The sequence below is a fragment of the Delphinus delphis genome, chromosome 2 (assembly GCF_949987515.2).
Source record: "Delphinus delphis chromosome 2, mDelDel1.2, whole genome shotgun sequence".
In the NCBI taxonomy this organism is placed as follows: domain Eukaryota; kingdom Metazoa; phylum Chordata; class Mammalia; order Artiodactyla; family Delphinidae; genus Delphinus; species Delphinus delphis.
Window position 1 is genome coordinate 125,911,973 of NC_082684.1, and position 23,218 is coordinate 125,935,190.

The 23,218-nt window shown below is 51.1% G+C and overlaps 1 protein-coding gene across 2 annotated transcripts in view; it reads right to left on the minus strand.

The window, feature by feature from the left end:
- Positions 1–118: 118 nt before the first annotated feature.
- ACSBG1 (acyl-CoA synthetase bubblegum family member 1) overlaps positions 119–23,218 on the minus strand; it is a 48,291-nt gene continuing 25,191 nt past the window's right edge. The window contains exons 3-14 of one of the 2 annotated variants that reach the window (XM_060005534.1): positions 13,574–13,794; positions 13,026–13,114; positions 12,604–12,724; positions 7,523–7,603; positions 7,282–7,431; positions 6,755–6,931; positions 5,788–5,969; positions 4,564–4,794; positions 3,656–3,873; positions 2,814–2,953; positions 1,988–2,234; positions 119–757 (exon numbers count right to left, since the gene is read on the minus strand). In XM_060005534.1, the coding sequence (XP_059861517.1) occupies positions 672–757; positions 1,988–2,234; positions 2,814–2,953; positions 3,656–3,873; positions 4,564–4,794; positions 5,788–5,969; positions 6,755–6,931; positions 7,282–7,431; positions 7,523–7,603; positions 12,604–12,724; positions 13,026–13,114; positions 13,574–13,794 (1,943 nt within the window). In that variant the 3' untranslated portion in view covers positions 119–671. The remainder of the gene's footprint in view (positions 758–1,987; positions 2,235–2,813; positions 2,954–3,655; positions 3,874–4,563; positions 4,795–5,787; positions 5,970–6,754; positions 6,932–7,281; positions 7,432–7,522; positions 7,604–12,603; positions 12,725–13,025; positions 13,115–13,573; positions 13,795–23,218) is intronic. The other variant, XM_060005535.1, reaches the window with a different exon arrangement.

The following is a 23,218-nucleotide window of genomic DNA, read 5'->3' on the forward strand; positions in this document are numbered from 1 at the left end:
GGCACTGGAGGTCATTGGTAATACCTATTGCTCAGTGTCCTGTGGGTTAAATAACCACTACTCTGGACTGATCTGCTGCTCTATTGACAAAAAAATCAGGTACTTGTTGACAGTTCTGTTAAAAAGTTTAATTTCAAATTACACATTAAATACAACCAAATAGGCAGCAGCAGTTTTATTAAGCATCAAAGTCAGTGGGTGTGTGTATGGTGGAGTGCCTGGTAATGAGATGATGGGGTCGGCAATGTCCAACAAGATTCCAGAGTAAGTCGGGTGTTAGGTGCGTTACAACTGAGCGCTTTCCCTGCGGCACACTGGTTAGCCGAGCCATCTTCCCCCTCTTCCCTCCCCCAACACCCAGCCTCCTGTTAAGTGAGCTAGCAGCCTGTTAAATCTACCTGGAAGTAAGGCCAAAAAGTCAGCCCTTTAGTTCTGGAAAGAGAGTTGATCTCACTTGTCACCCAAACAAAAAGCAATACTTTTAAAACTATCCACACATGAAGCCTCTCGGCATAAGACCTGGCAAATGTAGATGCCAGGACCGTACCTGACCCAGAGAACCTAACAGACTTGCCAGAAGTGCATGTGCCCAGACTGAAGAGGACCTGGGGGGGTCAGGAAAATACTCAGCCTGCCACCTTCAGGAGAAACCCGGGAAGGACGACCCCTGATTACTTTTTTTGCTCTTGGTAAAAGGAGTCGATGATATCTTTGTACTTCTCTAGGACTGTGAGCCGTTTCAGCTTCATAGTGGGACCTAAAAGAGAAATTGGAAGAAATGAGTGAGGGCTGGGCTCTGAGATGTCTGAGAAGGTGTGTGGTAAACATCTAGACTCAGTGAGTCCCAGAACTCTGGAATTAAGCCAGACCAACAAGTAGCCATCCTCCAAGATGGCCCATGGTGATCCCTGCTCCGTGGTCACACCGTTGTGTGGCTCCTTCCCACACTGTACCAGGGTTGGTCTAAGTGGCCGGTAGAATACAGGGGAAGTGGGGTAATTTACATGACAACAACTGATAGGCAAATCATCTCTGCGTTTCAGTGAAAGTTCATACGATGTTGGATGTAATGCTTTGATTGCTTGTGATGGGGTAGGGGAAAGCCCTGGCCAGGGAGGGCCTCTGGCATGGTCTTTATGAGATGTCTTCCTCATATCGCTTTTCTTGGCCTTGGTTCTCTCCTCTAATGCAAGGTCAAAAGGGCTCTGATTTGGGTAGCTTCAACTCCATTTCGTGCTAACTCATACTTGGCTGTGTAACGGGAGACTTCAAAATCAAAGCCATTTATATAAACTGCTTAGACAGGACACCTATCTGGTTGACCTTGCATTCAATTTGCTGGCACAAGACAACCAGATAAGCTCAGGGTCTCTGATAGCAGCTCAGCATTACTGTGAATAGTTGCATCTGGGTTCAGCCTTGATGGGTCAGAGGGAATCTCATTGAAGGAGCCATTTGCATACCCACCCCGCCATGCCATGAACACCCCAAGATGCTATAACCAAGAGCGACTTCATCATCCAACTGAGGCCACACCAGAGGCCTTTTCTGCTTCTGTGGACCATGGCCCAGAAGGGCTTCCACCCTTTACCTGTTGCATGAGCTGACTTTACAAAAGATTATGGTGGTCTCACTCCCTAGAGCCAGATGACTCCAGCCCAAACACTAACAGGAACTTGGTGTCTGCCTGGTGGTCCCACTGTGATTTCAGGGGAAAATGGTTCCTTAGTCAAAACAAAGTTAAATGTTATAGGTTCAAATTAATGAATTCCAGCACATATCTTATATACTGAACAGGCCCTACCTAACCACAAGCCCAGGCACTGAGCAATCAATGTCCTCCCACAGGAAGGAGGTGGGTGTCATCCAAAGTGCTGTCAGGGACCTTCTGTTTGCCATGGCTGCTTCCTAGTGGGCACCTCCCAGGCTCTGCCGTGGCCTCTGCCCTCCTGCACAGCCCCTGCAATAGTGCAAGGAAAACACCTACCCAACTCTCCACCCGAAATGGAGAAGTCCCTCTCAAGAACGGCCCACTTCTGGATGTGGTAGGGTCGGGCAGCTGCATTCATGTTGACCCTCTGGATCCCCTCTTCAATGGCCTGATACACGGCCTCATCCTTCTTCCCCACGACCTCCGATACCGTGGCAGCTTTGCTGCCCACCCTCTGGCAGAACTCCACAGCTTGCTCGGTCAGATTATCAGTTGGGTCAGAGGTATCAGGATCCAGAGTGCACTGAAAAGCCAGAGAGAGATCAAAACCAAGCCTCACTCCACAAGATGTGTGCCCTGGTCTTGGAGGAGGTCACACTGCTGATCGTCAAGGACGTGGATCACCATGAGCTCTGTTTCAAAGAGATGGTTCTAGAATGAGTAGGATGCTACTCGGACTGCGTTGAGCCCCGTGGTGGGGTGGAAGGAAGGGAGGCCTGAGATTGAGATGACCTCAGCCAGTGAGATCATCTTTTAAAACAGGGACCATAATTCTGGCCCCATCCAGTACCCTGGTATCAGATACCAGATTGGTTATCTGCTGAGGGGACTGAGGGCAGCAGCGCTGTGTAAACTGGACTGTACTGGAACACAGAAGATCATCGGGGCAGCATACTATTAACTGTATTACCAGGGGCAGAAGGGATTTCCTTGCGCTACGGCTGCCCCTTAGGGCAGGCAGCACTGACTAGTTATTCCAGAATACAGTCATGAGATCCAGACATGTCCTGGTTGAACATGGCTACTGCTGGGGTCAGACCCACAGACCACCCACTGGCTGCTCCTCCAGAGCCAGACCCCAACCCCCCCACCCCCGACACACCTTCAAGGTGAGCAGCATGGACAGGAACTTCCTCTGGTCCCCGATCAGCACGGCATTGCTGATGATGGGCAGCTCTGTCTTCACGGCCTCCTCAATGGGCACAGGGGGCACATTCTCCCCACCAGCCGTGATGATCAATTCTGGGGAGGCAAGCCCAGGTCCCTGGCACAGGCTTCAGTCCAGGTGCTCAGACCAAGCACACCCAGACTCTGCCTGGAGAGCCGACCCTCTAAACAGGACCCAGGCTCGATCACACATCTGCCTGCGTGATTTCCAGAAAGGTGTTTATCCATTCACCGAGCTTCAGTTTCCCCTGGGAAATTGGGGCATGGGATTCCCACAGGGATGCTGAGGGCACTGTATCCACTTGGGCAAAGTAAGCAAAGCACCTCTTCCATGGAGGTGTCCCCAACTTACTTCCTTGGGAGAGCCAAGCTGTTCATGGGAAATTTCTTTGAAATCTCATGCTCTATTTTAAATTTTATGTCCAATTTGTGTTCTACTCTACCTCATATCCATGTTTGCATATAAAAATACATATTTATGTCCTCAAATTTTCTGGAAAGACTTGCCTTGTTTATCTAGGGACTTTGAATCTCAGCTCTGTCATTTACTAGCTGGGTGACCTTGGGCAAGTTACTTAACCTCTCTGGTTGTCCTCATTAATAAGTCGAGGTAATGATAGCATCTTTCCCATGGGAGACAATAGTAAGTAAAATGATGTCATTCAAGGTGTGTGGCACTTAATAAGGGCTCAACACTTGTAGTGGGTATAAATTGTGGTGGCAGTATAATTCCTCTGACGTCCCAGCACAGCCTTGAACCCAGCCAGAGGCGCTCACCTTTGAGACGCCCAGTGATGTAGAGGAAGCCATCGGCGTCCAGGTGGCCTGAGTCGCCCGTGTGCAGCCAGCCGTCGGCATCAATGGCCTCACACGTCTTGTCCTCCATGTTCAGGTAGCCCATGAAGATCGTGCGGCCCCACAGGCAGATCTCTCCGATGCCCTCTGCATCCTCATTCACCAGCTTCACCCGGCAGCCCGGCACCACCTTGCCGGAGCTGGGGGGATGGAGGGGCCGGGAGGCATGGTCAGAGGGAGCAGTTTCCTCCAAGCCCTGGATCAGCCCCTAGTCTGATCCATCTAGTCTTCACCGATGCCTAGAATGTCCTTTCCCAGGATTTTTGTAATTTAATAGGGTCCTCAGAGCTGAGACGTAGGGCCAGTTAAAGGTTTTTAGGTGAATGAATGAATCAGTGGGGGAAATCCTAATGGGACTTTAAGCACTGTGATGGGCAAGCAGGGAGGGGAGGTGTTTAAGCACAACAGAGAATCCTTCAACTCACTCCCTAGAGCTGATTGCCCCCTACCCCACACCAGAGGACCGGCCCAGTCCCCCCAGCTCCCATCCCAGATGAAACCAGGGCTACCAGCAATGCTGGGACACCCGCTAACACAACCCACCCTACTGGAGGCAGAGGCCAAAGGGAAATTCCTCCATCAGAGCCCTGCTCAGGAAGCCCCTGGGCTGCAAGGCTGTTTGCAACCACAGACCCAAGTGACACTGTCACAGAGACCATCCCCACGAGACTCGGGCCTGGCCAAGGGACTTGGCCCAAGATAGAGCTGTTGGCACTCAGGGACCCATAGTCCAGTGGCCTGGGCTCAGGGACCTAATCAGCAGGGGGCGGCACTGAAGGGTGTCAGCCAGGACGTGCAGGCTGGCATATGTGCTGAAACCTGGGCCACACCTGTAGAGCCGGTAGTTGTAGGGGCTGGACATGAAGTGAGGGCCCGAGGTCTCGCTGAGGCCATAGCCCGCATACAAGCGGATGTTGAGGCCCAGGAAGAAGTGCTGTGTCTCCGCGGTCATGGGGGCTCCTCCGTAGAAGTTTTTCTGACACTTGGCAAAGCCCAGTGCCTGGCGGACTTTGGCTAGCACCAGGTAATCTGCCAGTCGGGTTGTGAAGGGCTTCAGATCGCTGGTGGGAGAGGGAGAATGGCTCACAGAAGACCACTCACACACACACACACACACACACACACACACACACTTGCATTAAAAGGGTGGGTGTTCAGTGGGTACCCGGAATGGCCGTTCCAACGATCTATTCTGATTGGTTAGTGGCAATGCTGAATCCACTGCTAAATATTTTTAATATTGGCCCTGCCTGTGAACATGCATGCACACCTAGGTGTGTACATGTAGTTATGTGCAAATACGTCTTGAGCTGGGAAGTTAGAAAACCAGATTCAGCTGTGTATGCTTGCACAGACAACACAGAGGCACGCAAGTTCGCACACAGTAATACACACTTGCAGAGACTTGAAGTATATATGCACAGACACAAACATGTGTCTGATGCCACTTGAAGCTCTTGAATGGGTCATTCATGCATATTCACTTTTCATGTCTGTGCAAATGAAGCCCTAAGTGCATAGACACGTGTACATGTCTCATGAGACATGATACCGTTTCACAGACACACTAGTAATGGAAAATATTTCTAAACTGGAACAGGCCAGATTTATGCCATTGATCCTCCCACAGCACTGGTTGGGAATTTTAAAGCAATCGAAAGGCTGTGGGCGAGAGATGAGTGGTCACTTTGGATTATGGGAAGGCTGGAAAACCCCCATCACTGTGGCCCCTTCTCTATAGCCACCTACTGAAGTCAGGAGGAGACCCCTCAGGAGGCTGCTAGGAGCTGCTTCCAGGGAGGTAAATGCCACCCCAGAGGGAGCAAGTCAGTCCTTGCTGTCAGACCCAAAGATGGGGTGATGGTCTCCTGTGGGATCTGGCAAGAGAATAGGGGCTCAAGCCCAGCCACTGATGGGGCTTCTGTGCAGGGGTCTGGACAAGCCTGGCCAATGGGGCCTGGACAAACCTGGCCTATCAGATCCTAGGTTGTGTCCTGGGGTTATGACCCAGCCCTGCTGCCTCCCCAGGCCTCCTGCCCCCTGGCCCTCTCTACCTGCTCGGGCAGGTGAGGTTCTGCTCCAAGGTCACCGACATGGCCCACAGCAGCATCTTGCGCCGGATGAAGCCAGACTGAGCCGCCACCTCCTGGATCCGCTCCATGATCTTCTCCCACACCCGCGGCACCCCCATGTGGGACGTGGGCTCCACTTCCCTCAGCGTGTTCACCAGGCTCCCCTGTTCACAGCCAGCAAGAGACAGGGCTGTGGTTCAGAGCCGGCCGGGAGCCAGGAGGCCCCTGTCACCAGAGGCAGTGTGCACACACGCAGGCATCCTGTATACAGTAGCTCACACAGGTGTACGCACACACCTCATGCAACTCATGTCACATACTGTCGGCTACGACTCAACAGCCATCTACTCACTGCTCTTCTTTGCTAAAAGAACCTTGATGTAGCTCAGGTACCAGGGTGGCCAGATGCTTCAGAAGTACCTTAGTCCCCTCCCAGTCCTGGGGGCAGTGACTTTTTATTAGTCTAACTCAAACATGGTAATCCCATTCCCTTAAGCAGTGACTGGTTGATGAATGGACACGGGACAACATTTGAGCCAATGTAGGGGAGGGGGAAGTCTGCTAGGGGGCTCTGGGGACGTTCTCCTCATGGTTAAAAGAAGGATCCCAAGCACAGGTGTAGTTTATGAGGCTGGGATGCAGGGCAGGGCCGTGGCCATCTGTGACCATCCTGTGATCTTACTCTGAGGGTGGCCCGTCCTAGATGGCACTGTGGACCCACACACCACTCTGACTCAACTTTCCTTTATGTAATATCATCAGTTTCCCTTCTTGTTTGATCATCTGAGTCAGGCTGTGCTAATTGCAGTTGAAAGAATTCTGACTGCTAAACACATGGGGAACCGGCGTGCTTATGATGCACACACAGGGCCCACAGACACAAGCACACACTCGGGCAGGCCCTTGCACACACACTTGGACACCCACTTAGGCAGAGAGGCAGACTGACCTTCAGGGCATCAGTCTCAGCAAAGCAGACCTGGGCCCCCCACTGGATGCCTGTCCACAGGTCATAGATCTGGGCAGCAATGTGGCTGAGGGGCAGGTAGCTGACCACCACCTCCTGTTGGACTTCTGCGGGTTGGATGTCACCAGCCTGGCTGCCGTAATGTGCTGTCCATGTGATCTGGTGGACAGGGAGATGGGTCCTGGCAGTCTACAAAGCCAGCCCTGGAAGTGTTCACATCTGTGGCCACCCTGTGGGCTTGGGCTATTTCTTTGGAGTGTTCTTTGAACACCCTAGAGGTTGTTCACCCTCCTGGGCATCTCTGCAGGAAACACCCTGGGACAGGCCTCCCCCTCCCAATCCCCACCATTTTGCTGGGCTCAGTCTGTACCACAGACTTAAGGGTTGTCCTACTTATCCCAGCTCCCTGAGCTGAGAGACTGAAGGAAACTCCCTGGGAGTTGTTAGGGCAGGGCCACTGCCCAGATCCACCCATAGCCTACCCCTACCCATCTGGGCATCTGTCCTACATTGTCTTGACTCAGCATCACGCCCTTGGGATTCCCAGTGGTGCCTGACGTGTAGACCAACACGCAGCACTGGTTAGGCTGCTGGGCATTGATGATGGTGTCCAGGGCCTCCTCAGTCACCTCATTCCCCAGATCCATGAACTCCTCCATCTGCGGCCAGGTGGGAAAGTGCAGACAGGCCAGGTGAGCTGGGCAGGCTCACACAGACCCCACCTGCCCCACACGAGCCCTCTACCCATACCGTGTACACATTGGCCATCTTTGTCGGAGGAGGTTCTTGAAATATCACTACTGCCTTCAGGTGTGGCAGGTTTTTCCAGATCTGTATTGACAGGAAAAATAAATGGGGTTTCATTTTAAAAAGTCACCTCTTGAGAAGACCCCCATCTCCAGGTGTTAGTCAGCCTGGCAGGCACCTTGTGGCAAAGGTTGTTGGTCCCCAGCTCTGACCTTTCACTCAGCAGGACACTTGCCACCCTTCATGCATGGTTCCCCATCATGAGAACTTTGAAGCAGCCAAGGTGGGATAAGCAGGGGGCAAGGAATGACTTCTATTAAAGGAAAACCAGACAACCTGGGGCCTGGCTGAGTGCAACAGGGGACTGTGTGACTGCAGAAGAGAGAAGAGAGGAAAGGGTAGAGGGAAACCAGAACTCAGTTATCTCACTGAGTTGAGATGTCAGAGGTCAGAATTCAGGAAAGCCGGGGTGCCTAGAATTTGTGGGACAGAATACCAGACAGGAGAGAACTATGCAGAGAAAGAGTTCTAGAAATTTCTTTAGGGGTCATCTTGATTCTTTGGCAGATTATCAACCTGCACAGGCATAGGTGAAACTCCGTGAAACTAGATGAAGAATAAATGCTGGAGGAAGATCAAGGACTGGGGCTAGAAGACAAACAAGAGCATGTACGGGACCAGAACTGTTTGTGTCTCCATCAGCCAGAGTGGAGGGACTTCTGGAAATAGAGACCCCAGAAGGGTCAGGTCTTAGGTCTGGGGCTAAATTAGCCTTAGAGGAAAGGCTATCTAAACCTGCTCTGAAAGGCTTAATTAAACACAAGTCTCAAAATGAAATTGAAAGAGAGAAAAAAAATGGAAAAAATTAACCTGCAGGAGAAAACTAAGAAGCCTAACATATGTGTAATTGGAGTTCCAAGAAATATTTTTGTTAATTGAAAAAAGTCTGAGAAATTTCCAAATTTGATTAAAACTATAAATCCATCAATTCAAGACTCCCGGTGAACCCCAAGCAGGATAATCACAAAGAAAAACCACGCCAAGACACAACATAATCCAACTGTTGAAAACCAGTGACAAAGGAAAAAATCTTAAAAGCGGCCAGAAAAGCAAGATACACCATGTGGAAAGGAACAAAGATAAGAAATTATAGACTTCTTATCAGAAGCTATGCAAAGTAGAAAACACTGGGATGAAGTCTTTACAGAGCTGAAAGAAAAAAAAGGAAACCCTGTCAACCTAGGACTACAAACTAAATGAAAATATCTTTCAGAAAATGAAAGCAAAAATGAACAAGTTTTCAGACAAAGAGAAGCTGACAGAATGCATTGCCTTCAGACTTGTATTGCAAGAAATGTTGAAGATTAACATATATATGCTAATGTGTATAAAATAGATAACTAATAAGAACATGCTGTATAGCACAGGGAACTCCACTTCGCCGTACAGTAGAAACTAACATAACATTGTAAAACAACTATACCCCAATAAAAAAAGTAAAATTAAAAAAAAGAAAGAAAATTCTTAAGGAGGAAGGAAGATGAACCAGATGAAAACTTGGGTTCGACTTAAAGGGATGAAGAGTGCCAGAAATGGCAAATACGTGGGTAAATAAAAAGACACTTTTTCCTTCCTTTAAAATTTCTTTGAATGATACTTGACGGTTTAAAATACTGCATTGCAGGAGTTATAACTCACATAGAATTTAAGTATAAATGACAACAGCACAAAGTATGGGAGAGAGAAGGAAGTACACTGCTGTAAGATTCCTACATTATATGTAAAGTAGTACAATATTATAATATTATTTGAAAGTAGACTGTGATGAGTTAAAGTTGCATAGTGTAAGCCCTAGAACAAACACTAGAGGGAGAGCTAGTAAACCAATGGATAGAATGGAATACTCAAAAACAAACCAAAATAAAAACAGAAAACTCCATCCAAAAGAAGTCATGAAAGGGGAGAAAAGGATCAAAGAATGGATCGGACAAATGCGAAACAGCCAACTGGTAGTTTTATAGACAATTTTGTCAGACTGGATTAAAAGGCATGACGCAGCTATACGCTATCTATAAGAGTCTTGCTTTAAATATAAGGACACAGGTAGGTTAAAAGTGAAACAATGCAAACATATATACCATGCAAACGTCGATCATAAGAAATCTGGAGTGGCTATATTAATTTAAGACAAAGTAACTTTGGAAGAACAGTTGCCAGAGATAAAGAGGGACATTTCTTAATGATAAGGGGATTAATTCATCCAGAGGGCATAACAACCTAAATATGTGTATACATAACAGAGCTTCAAAATACACGAAGCAAAGACAGAACCAAAAGGATAAATAGATAATCCTCAACAATAACTGGAGATTTCAACGTTCCCTTTCTCAGTATTTGTTAGCACAAGTAGACAGAAGATCAACAGGGATATAGATGACTTAAACAACATTAGAACACTATCAATCAAGTTGACATTATTAACATTTATAGAACATTCTACCCAACAACTGCAGAATGCACATTCTTTCAAATATGCGTGGAACAGTCCCCAACATAGATCGTTATTCTGTCTACCACACCTGCTGTGTACAAATGGGGTGCTTCAGGTAGCAAAGAGTCCCAGGTGATGAGAGAAAGTTCTTCCTTTGGAGAAGAATCCCAGCTGATCAATTAGAAAACATTTTCCCATGGCTCATGAAATAATTAATTCAGGCAAAGATCATCAGTGGAGAAAGGCTGATGGGGAATGTCACAGTGGATGAGCAGGTAGCCACCACAGGAATCCAGGGATGAAACTCAGAGTTCACTACGAGGTACCACCTGACATCACGTGCCTCTTGAGGCTGTGCCATGGGAAGTACACAGTGCCACCTATGGGTTGCTCCTGCCAATCACTGTCTAATCTGAAATGCATCAACACTTGCCATCTAACAGGAAGTGCAGAGGTTAGAGGGACAAGCTGAACAACAGCTCAGGACGGCTAACCTAGTTTCTGCAGCACGTCAATGACAGAGGTTCTCACACTTAAGCCTGTGTCAGAATCACCAGGAGGCGTGGGCCCCATACCCCGAGTTTTGGAATCAGTAGGTCTGGGGGGGTTCTGAAACTAAGCTCCCGGGGGATGCCGTTGGTCCTGGACCACACTGCTGTATGGTACGGGAAACAAAAGGTGGGGCCTTTGTTTTGAATTAAAAGACTCTTAAGAGACACCACCAAATGCAACACATGGGCCTGGTTTAGATCTTGATTCAAATGAACGAACTGTAAAAAGACATTGCTGGTATTAGATGATATGAAAGAATTCTTTGACTTGTGTAAATAAAGGTGATAAAGTTACTTGTGATTAAGAAAAATGTCATATATGTTAGAGGTATTGAAATATTCGGGGGGTGAAATGTTGTGATGTCAGAGATTTGCCTTCAAATACTTCAGCAAAATAGGTAAACTGATGAAATGAGTGTGACAAAAAACAGTGATGATGATTAAATCTGGATGAGCACTCTATGAGGGTCCACTACACTCTTCTCTCTATTTTTGTTTATCTGGAAAGTTTCATAATACGAATTTTAAATAATTACCTAGGGTGGACATTTCTGATTCAGTAGGTCTGGGCCTCGGTTTCTTCAGTGGTAAAATGGGGCAGGGAGAGGGCATTGGGATTCAGTAGGTCTGGGCCTCGGTTTCTTCAGTGGTAAAATGGGGCAGGGAGAGGGCATTGGGATCAGATCAACCATCTATGCAGAGCGGTTGTCTCCCTGAGGGATGGGGCAAAACTATTGGGGGGCTTTTTAAAGCTCCACTGCCCTCCCCACTCTGGGGTTCTGACATGAGCGCCCACGCTGAGGAGTGTGTGACTCCCTCGGGTAAGGCTGAGGACGAGAGCTAACACCATTGCTACTTGGTAGCTGAGGCTCTCAAGGAATCTTAAACCGGTGGGGCTTCAAGCAAAGCTGGCCTGGGGGCACCTGGGTCAGAGGGCTCTGGCATCTATGACGGCTCCAAACCTGAGGAAATCAGGGCCCCGATGAGTCCTAGGGGGCCTGGGACACCCCTGCTGTGCACTCTTCTCTAAATATTTGTCCCCTTTCTATGAAGTGAAGGGCCCAAGTGCTTGGGGAGGGGGAGGGCGAAAGGGGGTGCTGAGGACAGCTCGGGTTCACCTCAGTCTCTCAGAGCCGTTCACTTTGGGCCACTTTATCTGCACCCACATCTCCTCCCCCAATCTCAAGCATTTATCCAAATCAGACAGAATGGAGGCCCTCAGAATGAGGGAACCCTGACAACAGGGTTCAAAAGGAGTGGAGACAGAAAAGGGCTTCACGCAAGCTGAGGGAAGGCCCGTCCTGCGATCCAGATCCCACAGTCCTAGGAGGTTGGAGACCACTTCTCCTGCCCTCAGGTACAGGTGGGGAGCTGAGGTCCAGGTGATATCTCCAGAACTAGGGCCCAGCCAACAAGTCAACCCGGGAGCCTCCTTTGAGAGGCAGGGAGCCTTGGAGGATCTTGCAGGCTACTGGGTGTAGCTGGGGCCCAGAGGTGCCCTCAGGCCACTGCATGCCAGCGTGGTGCCCACGGGGGCAGAGCCAATCAGGGAGGGACCTTAAATGAATCAGGAGGCATCAATGCTCCAGAAAAGACCCAGCTGCCCCAAGAGGCACTGTTGAGCCCCTCCAGTGCCCTGCTGTCTTCAGAAGACCCTGCGGCACTCGCTGTGGCTTAGCCCAAGCCCCACCCTGTGGCAGCCCACACCCCCACTCCCCATCGAGACTCAGACTTGGGTGCTCACGTGTCAGAGCCCTGAGCCACCCTCAGGGCACACAACCCTTCCCCGAAGGGAAAGCCATGGGGAACAGCAGGCTGGCTGGGGGATGTGGGGTATGTCCCTTGGACACTCTGGGCCTCAATTTTCAGACCTGGCAAATGGGTCGGCGGCCATTGCCCTGCCTGTGTGCGTGTGGTGGGGCGGGTTGCTGTTGAGAATGATGGAGGATTCTGGCAGGGAGGGTGGAAAAGCCCTTTGTAAGCTGGAGGTCTGTGAGGACGCCCAGCCTGACCCCCATGGCCCTGGTCCCTTTCCCCCAAACCTTCAGGATCTTTTCCAGCTGCTTCTGTGTGTCGACCACGATGATGTTGGCACGGCAGTCATGGGCGATGTACCGGCAGGCTTCGGGGGAGCTGGTTGTGTAGATGCCAGTGACGATGCCACTGCAGGAGACCCAGGAGGATGCGTGTCTGGGCAGGTGCAGTGGGCCACCCCCTTGGCCCCACCCCCTGCCCGACACACCCACAGCCCCCAGGCCCAGAGAGCTCCCATGGCCCAGACAGGCAGCTCAGCACAGTCGCCCTAGGCAGAGCAGGGACAAAGGTGGTGCTGGGGAGGGCCCCGGGGAAGAGATGGGATGTTGGGGACGGGGTTGGGGGCCCCTAAAAAGAGATAACGACCCTCTCTCCGCTCTCTGCCCACCTCCAACCCACTGGAGACCCGGCCCCTCCCTCAGCCACTCACCCTGCGAATACTGTGCCCACTGCCGAGAAGAACCACTCCGGGGAGTTGAAGCCGAGGATGGCCACGCTGTGGGCCCGCTCCAGGCCGAGCTCCAGGCCAAAGGCAGACAGGCCGGGTCAGCCTCTCATTCTCACCAAGCCCCCCTTCCAAACTGCAGGGACCCTGCCGCCCACCTGAGGGACCACCCTCCCAGGCTCCCTCATTAGAGAGTGCCCTGGGGGACGAGGCACTCAACAGCCCTTGCTGCCCCTCCCAGGGCCTTCCCGGGGAGCCCAGACCTCAACCCAGTGCACCAGGCTTCTCAGGCCCCTTGAATGGGACAAAAAACGAGAAGCTCATGTCACGTCCTGGCACACGGCAAGGGCCCAGTGAACGTAAACCCTCAGCACCAGGCCAGAGTGGACAATTAGCTCAATAAATGGGCTGGTTTTTACTGTTATCCTTTCTAAGGGCTTGCCCAGTGGGGCGTCGGAAAGAGGCCTGTGAGGACCAGAGCTGGAAGGCAGGGCTGGGGAGGGGAGAGGCTGTGCCTGGAGGGGCTCCCTCACCTTTAGGAAGCCCTTGGCGGCTTTGCGGGCCAGCAGGTAGTATTGGTTGTAGGAGATGTGCTCCCACATGCCCTGTCGCTTGAAGCCCAGAGCGCTGAGGTCCCCGTACTTGTCCAGAGCCTCGCAGAACATCCGATGCACAGTGTAGGGAGTCTGTGGGCAGCTGGGGTCTATGCGCAGGTGGACGCGCCCATCGGCCCGAGTTGTCCACAGCGCCTCCTCTGCAGGGTCCGGGAGACCACAGCTTGGATCGTGCCAGCCCAGGGTTGTCCCCAGGGGACCCTTGGTCCTACCTTAAGCAGAGCTCCCAGGCCTCTGTTCCCAACAATGCCTTGGGCACTGGGCCAAGGGGGCTGGCAGACATACCAGGAGGCTCCCTGGAGGGGGAGGTCTGACAGCCTTGAAGGATGGGCAAGCCTCTAGGGGTGCAGCAAGGAAGAGGAGAGAGAATAGCTGGAGGGGAGGAGGAGGCCTTGGGGACCCTAGAGACGTTTTCCTGCCAGCTGGGATTTGCCCCCTGAGGGTGGGCAGTCTGCAGTGGATTTGCGGCTGCCCCAGAAGAGTGGGACTGTCAGATCCTTGGGGTTTCTACCCTTCCTCTGCCTCCTGAGAATGGCTTGGGGACAGACCCAATTGACAGAAGGTCAAAGCATCAAAAATAGCCCCTTCCAAGGGGTTAGAGGAGACTGAAAACCAGCAGGCTCTGATCACTAGCCTGGAAAATTTCCCAGTCCCAGGAAATAATCTAACCATCTCTGCTCATTCTTGCCTAGTGCCAGGCCCCATGCGAATGCCTCACATGGGGATCTCATCTAGTCTGCACAACATGGGTCTGGTAGCCCCATTTTACAGATGGGGCAGCTGCAGCTCAGAGAGGTTCAGTCATTTCCCCAAGGTCACACAGTGGGAAAGGTATGCCTGAGGCCAATGCTCACACTTGGGACAGTGTCCCAGGCACAACCTAGCCTTTTTTACTGTGTGCAGTAGGTGGGAACAGAGCTTCAACATTTAGTATGTGAGATGTGAGGTGAGCCGTTGAACCCTGAGTCTGTTTTCTCAGGGGAAAGGTAAGGGTTTAGTTCTCATGGATGATATGAGGGTCAAAAAAATGAAAAAGCCTTGGCATATAGTTGGGGCTCAATAAATGCACACTTCTGTTCTTCCTCCTTTTTCTAAGTTCTCCAGATCATTTGCAAAGGAGGGTTGGATGGGTGGTCTAGATCCTTTTGTCCATGAGGCCACTTTTTGGGGCCATGGTGGTCATTCTAAAAAGGTGACTCAAGGGTGAGGAAGTGAGGGCTGACTAGGACCACAGGGGCTACCCTGCCACCTGCTAGCCAGACCCATGCTGAGATGGAGAGGTCCCACCTCCTTGGATGTCCATCTCGAGGCGGGACCAACAGGGGTCCTGTGACCAGCCCTTCCCTTCCTTCCAGCAGATGGACTGATGACCTTGTCTCTCCTGTTCAACACTCTAAGGTTTCATGTGGACCCTGAAGTTGGCAGAAAGAGGTAAAGATCCTGGGGCTGGGACAGGAGAGCCCATCCTTCCTCCCATGGAGGGCAAGGATGGGGGACAAGGGGACATATTCCGGCCCAAGCAGAAGAAGGGAATGTCTGAGGCAGGGGAATGTCAGCCTGGGAATGTGGGCTGGGGCAGAGAGAAGGTCACCCAGTGCCAGGCCTTGTGTTCTGACAGAAGTCAGAACCATGCTGGCTGGCGTCCACCACCTCCCCAGGCTGAGACCCACATCCCCAGGTGGAGGCGTGAGCCAGGGCCGCTGAGGACCCCTCTCCAATCACTTCTCAGACATCTCTAAGCCCCTTTCCCATATCCTGGGACCCCAGCCTGGCAGATCCCAGTGATCAACCTCTTTAGGGTCTCCAGTCCCTGCACAAGGTGAAAGTCCATTCACATGAGCAGACCAGGGCAAAGACACAGGCTGTGGAGTCAGGTTGACCTGGGTTCCGATTCCATTCTGCCACTCCCTGCTGTGTGACCTAGGAAAGTCTTTCTCCTCCTAGCTCCATTTTAATCATCGTCAAACGCAAAGGGTTGGAGAGGTTATGGAGAGGCTGTAACCCTCATACAGGTGGCGGGAATGTAAAATGGTGCGGCCATATTGGAAGCCAGTTTAGCAGTTTCTTAAAAAAATTGAACCTAAATCTACTATACAACCCAGCAATTCCACTCTTAGGTATCTACCCAAGAGAAACGAAAACACACATCCCCACAAAGACTTGTACATGAATGTTCATAGCAGCATTATTTATAGTAGTCAAAAAGCGGGAACAACCAAATGTCCATCAACTGGTAAGTGAAAACTAAATGTGACCTCTCCACACAGTGGAATACTATTTAGCACTAAAAAGGAACAAAGTACTGATACAGGCAACACCATGGATGAAACTCAAAAACATGTTCGGTGAAAGAAGCCAAAAGCAAAGGACCATGTATCGTCTGATTCCATTTACATGGGATGTCCAGAAAAGGCAGAAATGATAGAGAGCAGATGAGTGGTTGCCTGAGGCTTGGAGTGGGAATGGGGAGTGACTACAAGTGAACACCAAGGATCTTTTTGGGGTGATGGAAAAGTTCTAAAATTGGATTGCTGTGATGTTTGTACAACTGAAAATTTGCTAAAAATCATAGAAAAAGTGACTTTTTTCAATGAAAAAGTGACAAATCGTTACACTTAAAATGGGCAAATTCGATGGCATATAAAGTACACTTCAATAAAACTGCTTTTAGAAATGGGAGGAAGGGGAATTCCCTGGTGGTGCAGTGGTTAGGACTCCGCACTTTCACTGCTGAGGGCCTGGGTTCGGTCCCTGTTCGGGGAATTAAGATCCCACAAGGTGCGTGGCACAGCCAAAAAAAAAAAAGGGAGGTAGAGTGGAACGCTGACACACAACCTCCTCACCCAAATTGGGACAAGAATTCCGCGAGGTAGCCCGGCCTGCGTGCCCAGAGCCTGGCAGAGTCACTTCCCAGTAGCTGGTAGCTCTCTTCCTTTCCCTGGAACAGATTCCTCTTCGTGCTTAGACCAGAAAAGGCACGTTTCTCCTGTGGGCACTGCTAGATGCTCATGCCGCACTCCATTTACCTGTTCCCCCAGGCTTGCCAAGATCATCACAGGTAAGGCTTACAATCTGCTGTGAAAGCTTCCCTCAGCCCAAAGTTTTAACTCTAACTTATCATCTTTTAAGTTATAACCTTTTTTAAAAAATCACAAAACAATACATATGTGTTCTAAGAAATAGAAAACAATTTAGAAGTACATGATATAAAATGGGATAGGGCTTTCTTAATGCTGCCTGTCTAAGTAACCACTGTTCACATTTGGTGTATGTCATGCTTATACAGATATACATACAAGGAATTCATTTTAATTCTGTTGCTGTTGTTTTTTTATCCAAAGGGAAAAAAAAAAGAATCGTGTTACTATTGTATTACTCAAGGGTAGCAAACCCAAAATGCCCATAGGGGATAGGTAGGTAATGTACCAGCTTCATAATAAATAATATATAAGAGTAAACAATAAATGAATGAAGTGCCCCAGAATTTGCATGTGAAACACAGAGGCACAGTCTTCATTTTCACAAAGAAATAGGCTCCCTCTCATTTTCCTTGAGACACGTGGCCCTTGTAGTCCACCTTTCGTTTCTCTGTTTTTTGATAAAGACAGAGAATAGTGCAACGTTTTACTAAGGAAAGCTGCAATACAAGGGTAGTGATCACTGCCCCGACCCCAGCCTCAGTGTCAGGGAGGCAACATGGAGTGGTGGGGACTGTGGGGTGGGGGGAGCACACGCTTCATCTAAAGGGGTGGCTGCTCCTTGGCTCTAGGATTTGGTGCCCAGGAGGAAAGGAACCTGAGGGCTGCCTGAAATCTGGTGTTTATGTGTGATCATCTGATTTTTAAATGTTGGCTCCTACATTCAGACAGCCATTAGCCAAGTCATCCGTTTTTAACTTCCGTGACATTAATGTATCTCTCTCATTGTGTGTGTGTGTGTGTGTGTGTGTGTGTGTGTGTGTGTGTGGCTGTGTTGATACGGCTCCGTTGGCCACATCATAATTTCGTATCATCATGTACATATCACAACCACTTCCCCATTGAAAGACACTCAGATGATTTCCAGGTTTTAGCCCTTAGGCTTTCCAAAGGACAGATTTCTAGAAGTGGGTTTACTGCATCTGAAGAAAAAAGCACGTAAAATTTTGTTGGACGTTTTGGACAGAGTTCCTTCACCTGATTTCTTCTCTCCCACTAACTACACGGTTCTGCCTTTCCCCTGTGTTAGTTTTTTATCTCATGGTGCCTTCGCTTTGGGGTTAAGGCATCTCACATCCTTCTCAGAAGGAGGAAGGAAGGAATGGACAAGGGAAGGAAAGGCAGTTGGTCCGTGAGATCAGTCTCTTCTTAGCCCAGCTGCTTTGTGACGGGGATGAGAGGCCTGGCCCCTGGTGGACCCACGCCCTTCGGGAAGGGTGACCGGGCAGTGCAGCTCTGGCCCAGCCCTTTCTCTCTACATTTACTGCACAGGCTCACCTGTCTGAACCCCAGACTAGCCAGAAGGGAAGACTTTGGTGGGAAGGGGCCTGCCCCTGCCCTTGGCCTCCCAGAGGCCTAGTCATTCTCCTTCCCTTGAAGGAATTAGAATGGGCACAGCTCCCATTTACTGAGCACCCTACTTGTGCCAGGAGGGCTGCGCGCCACCTTGTTCTATGACCTCGTGTTTAACAACCTTCCATCCTGTGAGACTCACAGAGGCTAAGTCACCGCTGGCAGAGCTGGGATCCCAACCCACAGTCTGACTCCCAAATCCACACAGTTCCAGTTGGCCATGCTGGGGTCATGGTGGGGGCCTTAGTGGAAGCACAAGTCAGTCTCTGTCCCATCCCAGTCCCAGAGGCTGGATTGAATGACGGTGTGTCCAGGGGACCTGGGCCTTTCCCTCTCTCCCCTCCTCCCTTCCCCCCCAGGATGGATGAGGGTGGTACAGGACACATTGCTGCCCAAGTACAGAGAGAGGTGGGCCCCCAGAGCAGATGCCTGCCCAAGTGGGCCACGGCGGGCTGAACCTCCGTCCTGCATGCTTGAGAGCCCCCAGGTAGGGCCTGGCAAGACCCAGCCCCTCTCAGTGCCCTCCTGACCTGAGTCCACCACAGCTCAGTGGCTTCAGGCTTAGGAACCGATGGAAGCAAAGGTAGGTGAGCAGTGCCTGCAGTGCCTCGTCCTCTCCCGCTTCTCATGTCCATGTATCCCCACTTCTGGGCCTTTGCTCACACCATTCTCTCTCCTAATCTCATCTCTCTCGGAAGAGAAATCTCTGGACAGTGAGGTAGAAGACCTACCTATCAGCAAGGTGGGCAGAGCAGTCAGAAGGGGTCCTTTGCCCACAAAGCACTGGATATTGGCCCTGCTCCCCTGGCCACAGCAATGAGTCCAGAACCCCATGCCCTGCACAGGGGCCATGAGGTCACCGTGCTGGGCCTTGCCCCGAAGTGAGCGCTCCTTGTGGGCAGTGACTGATCCACTCAGAGCCTCTCTCTTGCAGAGTTGGACAGTGACTTGCAGAGATCATGACAGATCCACCGAGATCAAGGGGTGGTAGGAGTCCTAGCACAGTGTGGGGAGCAGAGAGAAGCAGGCAGTGGCAGTGCAGCAGAGAGGGGCTGGGTCTGAGCAACAGTGGTTGTCACCAAAGTGGGGAACCACGGAGGTCTCTTTCTTCCCATCCCCACTGGACACTTTCTAAACTTCCTTTCTTCCCTGCCTGTCCTCACGATAACCTCCATCAACTAAAGCCATCTGAACTCACCTATCTACCTATGTACCTACCTACTTACCTACCTTCCTACCTACATACCTACCTGGGTTTCTCCTAAAGTCAAAGAACATGAAGTAGCAAAGATGGAATTAGACAAACAGACAACACCCACTGTTGGCAAGGGTGCTGTGCCGTTTGGAAGTGTGAATTGGTATGACTTTCCCGGGAGCGATTTAGCAATAAATATCAAAGGGATTAAAAAAGAAGTAACTTCTGACACAGCAATCACACTTCTAGAAAGTACCCATGGGAAACAATCAGAGACACACAGAGCGAGAACAGGGAGATGGATATCTTAGCAGCTCTGTTTCTATTAACAAAATCATTGGAAAAAACCCAGTGTCCAATAGGGGGACATGATAAATTCATTAGGGTACAGCCCTATCACTGATTCATAGGCAGTCATCAAAATAGTATTTAAAAAATATTTAATGACACAAGGAGATGTCCAGAGTATACCCTCAAGAGAAAAAAAGGGAACAAACAAAAGTGCATATAAAAATGCAGAGAGAAAACTAAAAAGATCTGCCTCAAAGTAATATTGTTAAAAAGCTTAGCACATGGTGGGTGCTCAAGAAATCTCTCTCCGTCCTTTCTGACTAGACTCTGAACTTCTGAGGCAAGCACTGGACTTGCAATAAATGTTTGCCAAAAGAATAAATAAAACTGAACATGTGATGCCCATCAGGGATATAGACTGAGACCTCAGTGGTGGGGGAGCGGTGGGGGGTAGGGCATCCTTGAGCAGTGGAGGCAGGGCATTCCTACACATAGTACCATCAGAGGGAGAAGAAACTGAGTCTCAGTGGGGGAAGGAATGGCCGAGGTCACAGCAAGTTAGGGGCAGAGCTGGGACTGACTAGGACAAGACCTCTGACTGGCAGCTGCCTTGCATCCAGTGGCTAGGGGGCTGGTCAGTGAATGAGGTTTAGGCTCGGGGATCCATGGTCTATTCCTTTGGGGATGGTGTTGGCGGAAGAGGAGAGTGGTACCTGAGTCCCCTGACCCTCTGCCACAAAGTAGGCTGCTCAGAACTGAGCAGGAGGGAGGCATCACGAGTGGGTCCAGGGCTGCTCTGGTACGTCTCAGCCAGCCTACCTGCAGGTGATTCCTTGGAGGAGAGCAGAAATGTAAGAAATCGGGATGGATTGCCAGACCCTTAAATTTGTCCCCATCCCCTCACCTCGAAACTCAACAGGGGCGTAGGTCTATCCCATGCCCAGCCATCTCACTGCTGCGATAACAGCCCAAACATGCCCAGGACCCAATCAAGGTCCCTATCACCCAGCAAGGCACCCCACATCCAAACCAGCCCTGATTCCAAACGGCATCCGAGGGTTAGATCTATGGGGAGATCTACAGAGAACCCAGCTAGCAGGCAGCCTGCAGCCAACAGCCCCAAGCACACACCCGGAGAATGTCCGCTGAGCGCTGGGGGCGGGCTGTCCCAAGGCCCCGCTTGCACTTTGTCCTGCCTCTGTCTCGTCTCCCGCTCTCTCTCATGTTGCCCCACCTCGTCTTGGCCTGACCCCGGCCTGTGTCTTACAATCACCCATTGTGCTGGGAGTGGTGAGGCAGGCAGGGAGCTGTGTTCTCTGGGGCTCTGGAATAAAGGCTCCTGAACAGCAGAGGAAGTCACTCTCAATTAGCTGGGAAAGGGAGAAACACGGAGAGCAGAGAGGAGAAGCCCGGGGTGTTTCCTGCAGCCTGTGGGAATGGCCTCGGAATGAAGCTGATTAAGAAGAAGGAGGGAGACACTGATCCTGGGTAAATGTGGTTCTAGGGCCGGGACAGATGTCTCTCTTCAGGGCACGGCATCCTGCAGCCCCTGCTGCAAAGGCTCATCTGGGACGAGCACCAGGGTCTCCCTCTTCATACAGGGACCCTTTGCTAAGGGTCTTTGGAACCTGCTTAGCCCCATGCCAGGCACTCTGGGGATATATGAGGGGAAGAGCCCACGGTGGCTTCAGGACATGATGAGAGATTAGGGTCAAGGCCTGCCTGGGCCAGAACAGTTTGTCCAGCCCTTGGCACACCTGTGGCTTGACAGAACTGGACATTTTGATTAGGGAAGAGTTTTTACAAGGATCCCCAGAGGCTCTGCTTTTTTCAGCTGGTGTGGCTGAGATTACCACCTGTTCCCATTTCCTCTGACCTCTGGGAAGTCGTTCTACCTTCCCCTACCCCCACTCCCACCAGAAGCTGAAACGACAGCGATCCTCTGCCTCACACTGTGCCCAGGGCCCCTCCCTGCCCCCCAGCTGCAGGCTCTGAGCTCCCTGAGGACAAGGGTAGTACCTGTCTCCTTCCAGACGAAACACCACACATGCCCTTGAAACATTTGGGAAAGGGTAGGAGCGTGGGACAGAGGGAGGCCTGGTGAACAAGCTGGACTGAGCTCCCAGCCTCCTGACCTCCAGCTCAAAACTCCCCAGTGGGTGTGAGAGTTTCCTAGGGAGAGTGAGTGCAGGGAACAGGTCTGGCCAGCACCTCCACCAGCCCCATCACCGGCAGCTGCTTGCCTTAGATCCCCTCCTCTTCCCTGTGGTCTTGACATTGCCTTGATCCGGCTGGGGTTCACGCTTAACCCAGAAAGGGCTAGAAAAAAATGTATGTCTAGGCCCAGCACAAGGCTGCCTTTGTGTGGAGGTCAGATCCCAGCTGCTCTGTGGCCCAACTCAGTGGAGCTGTCCCCGGGAGAACAGCCATCTGGGCAGCTCAGAGCCCAGCCTGGGGACCAGAGCTTGAGGACCCTCCAGCTTCTTGGGAACTCAAGGAGACCCAGGTGAACTCTGATTCCTGCAGGCAAGCCTCTAAGAGCTCTCCAGAGGGACTGCAGCTTGGCAGTTAGGAGGCAGGGGCTGGCCAGGGCATGCAGGAGGGGAGGGGACCACACCTAAACAGTCCCAAAGAGGCAGTGTGCCAGTTAAGACTTCCACATCTTACTAGCTGTGTCATTCTGAGAACTCACTGAACTTGTCTGAGCTCAGTTTGCCCTACCACATGAGAATGATAACAGTGCCTACCCCACTGCTGCCATGAAGAGAAGATGAAAGATGAAAGTTTATCCCTGAGCACAGAGCCTAGCAGACGGTAAATGTTCAGTAAAAGTTGCTCTTATTAAGGTTCAGATGTGTGGAGAAGAACGATTTAACCCACTGTAATCCGCTGAAGACCCTCTCCCCAAACAGTCTTTGGTACAGATAGTTGCCTTTCCTCAATTTTATGGAAATGGCAGCTTCGAGGCCCCTTCCCACATGTGGCTGCGCCAATATCCTCTCCCATACAGAGTCTGGAGCCAGGACTCTTGGAGCTGCTGGGGAATCGTGCAAATAAGCCCCAGGGCCAGGCCAGCACACAGGGGGCACTCAAGCCATGGTGAACCTGGATCTTACTGCAGCTGCATTCCAGAGCTCCCCCCACTCCACCCTTCAAAACCCTGGAGGCTACACGAGTTGGGGTTCGGAGGAGTGTGACCCACAGGGAAGGCTGGTGGGAGCCAATGAGGTCTGGCACTGCCCTGGGCAGTGCCTGGGGTCCCTTGGGCAATGGTGCTGAGAAGCCTCCTCAGCCCCTCCCACATTGTCCCCTTCTTCTTATCACCAGCCCTAGATTCTAAACTCCCAAGGGCAGACCACTCAGCTCGGGCCCAGGCCCAGAGGGAGCTTAAACGTCTGAGGCCAGCTAGAGGTCCTCCTCATCCAGGAAGCACCCTGATCACCCAGTTCCCAGGTAGCAGGCCTTCCTTCCTCAGCCTCTGTGTGCCCTTCACCCAGAGCCTGTCTGCCCTCAGACTAGGAGCGCTCT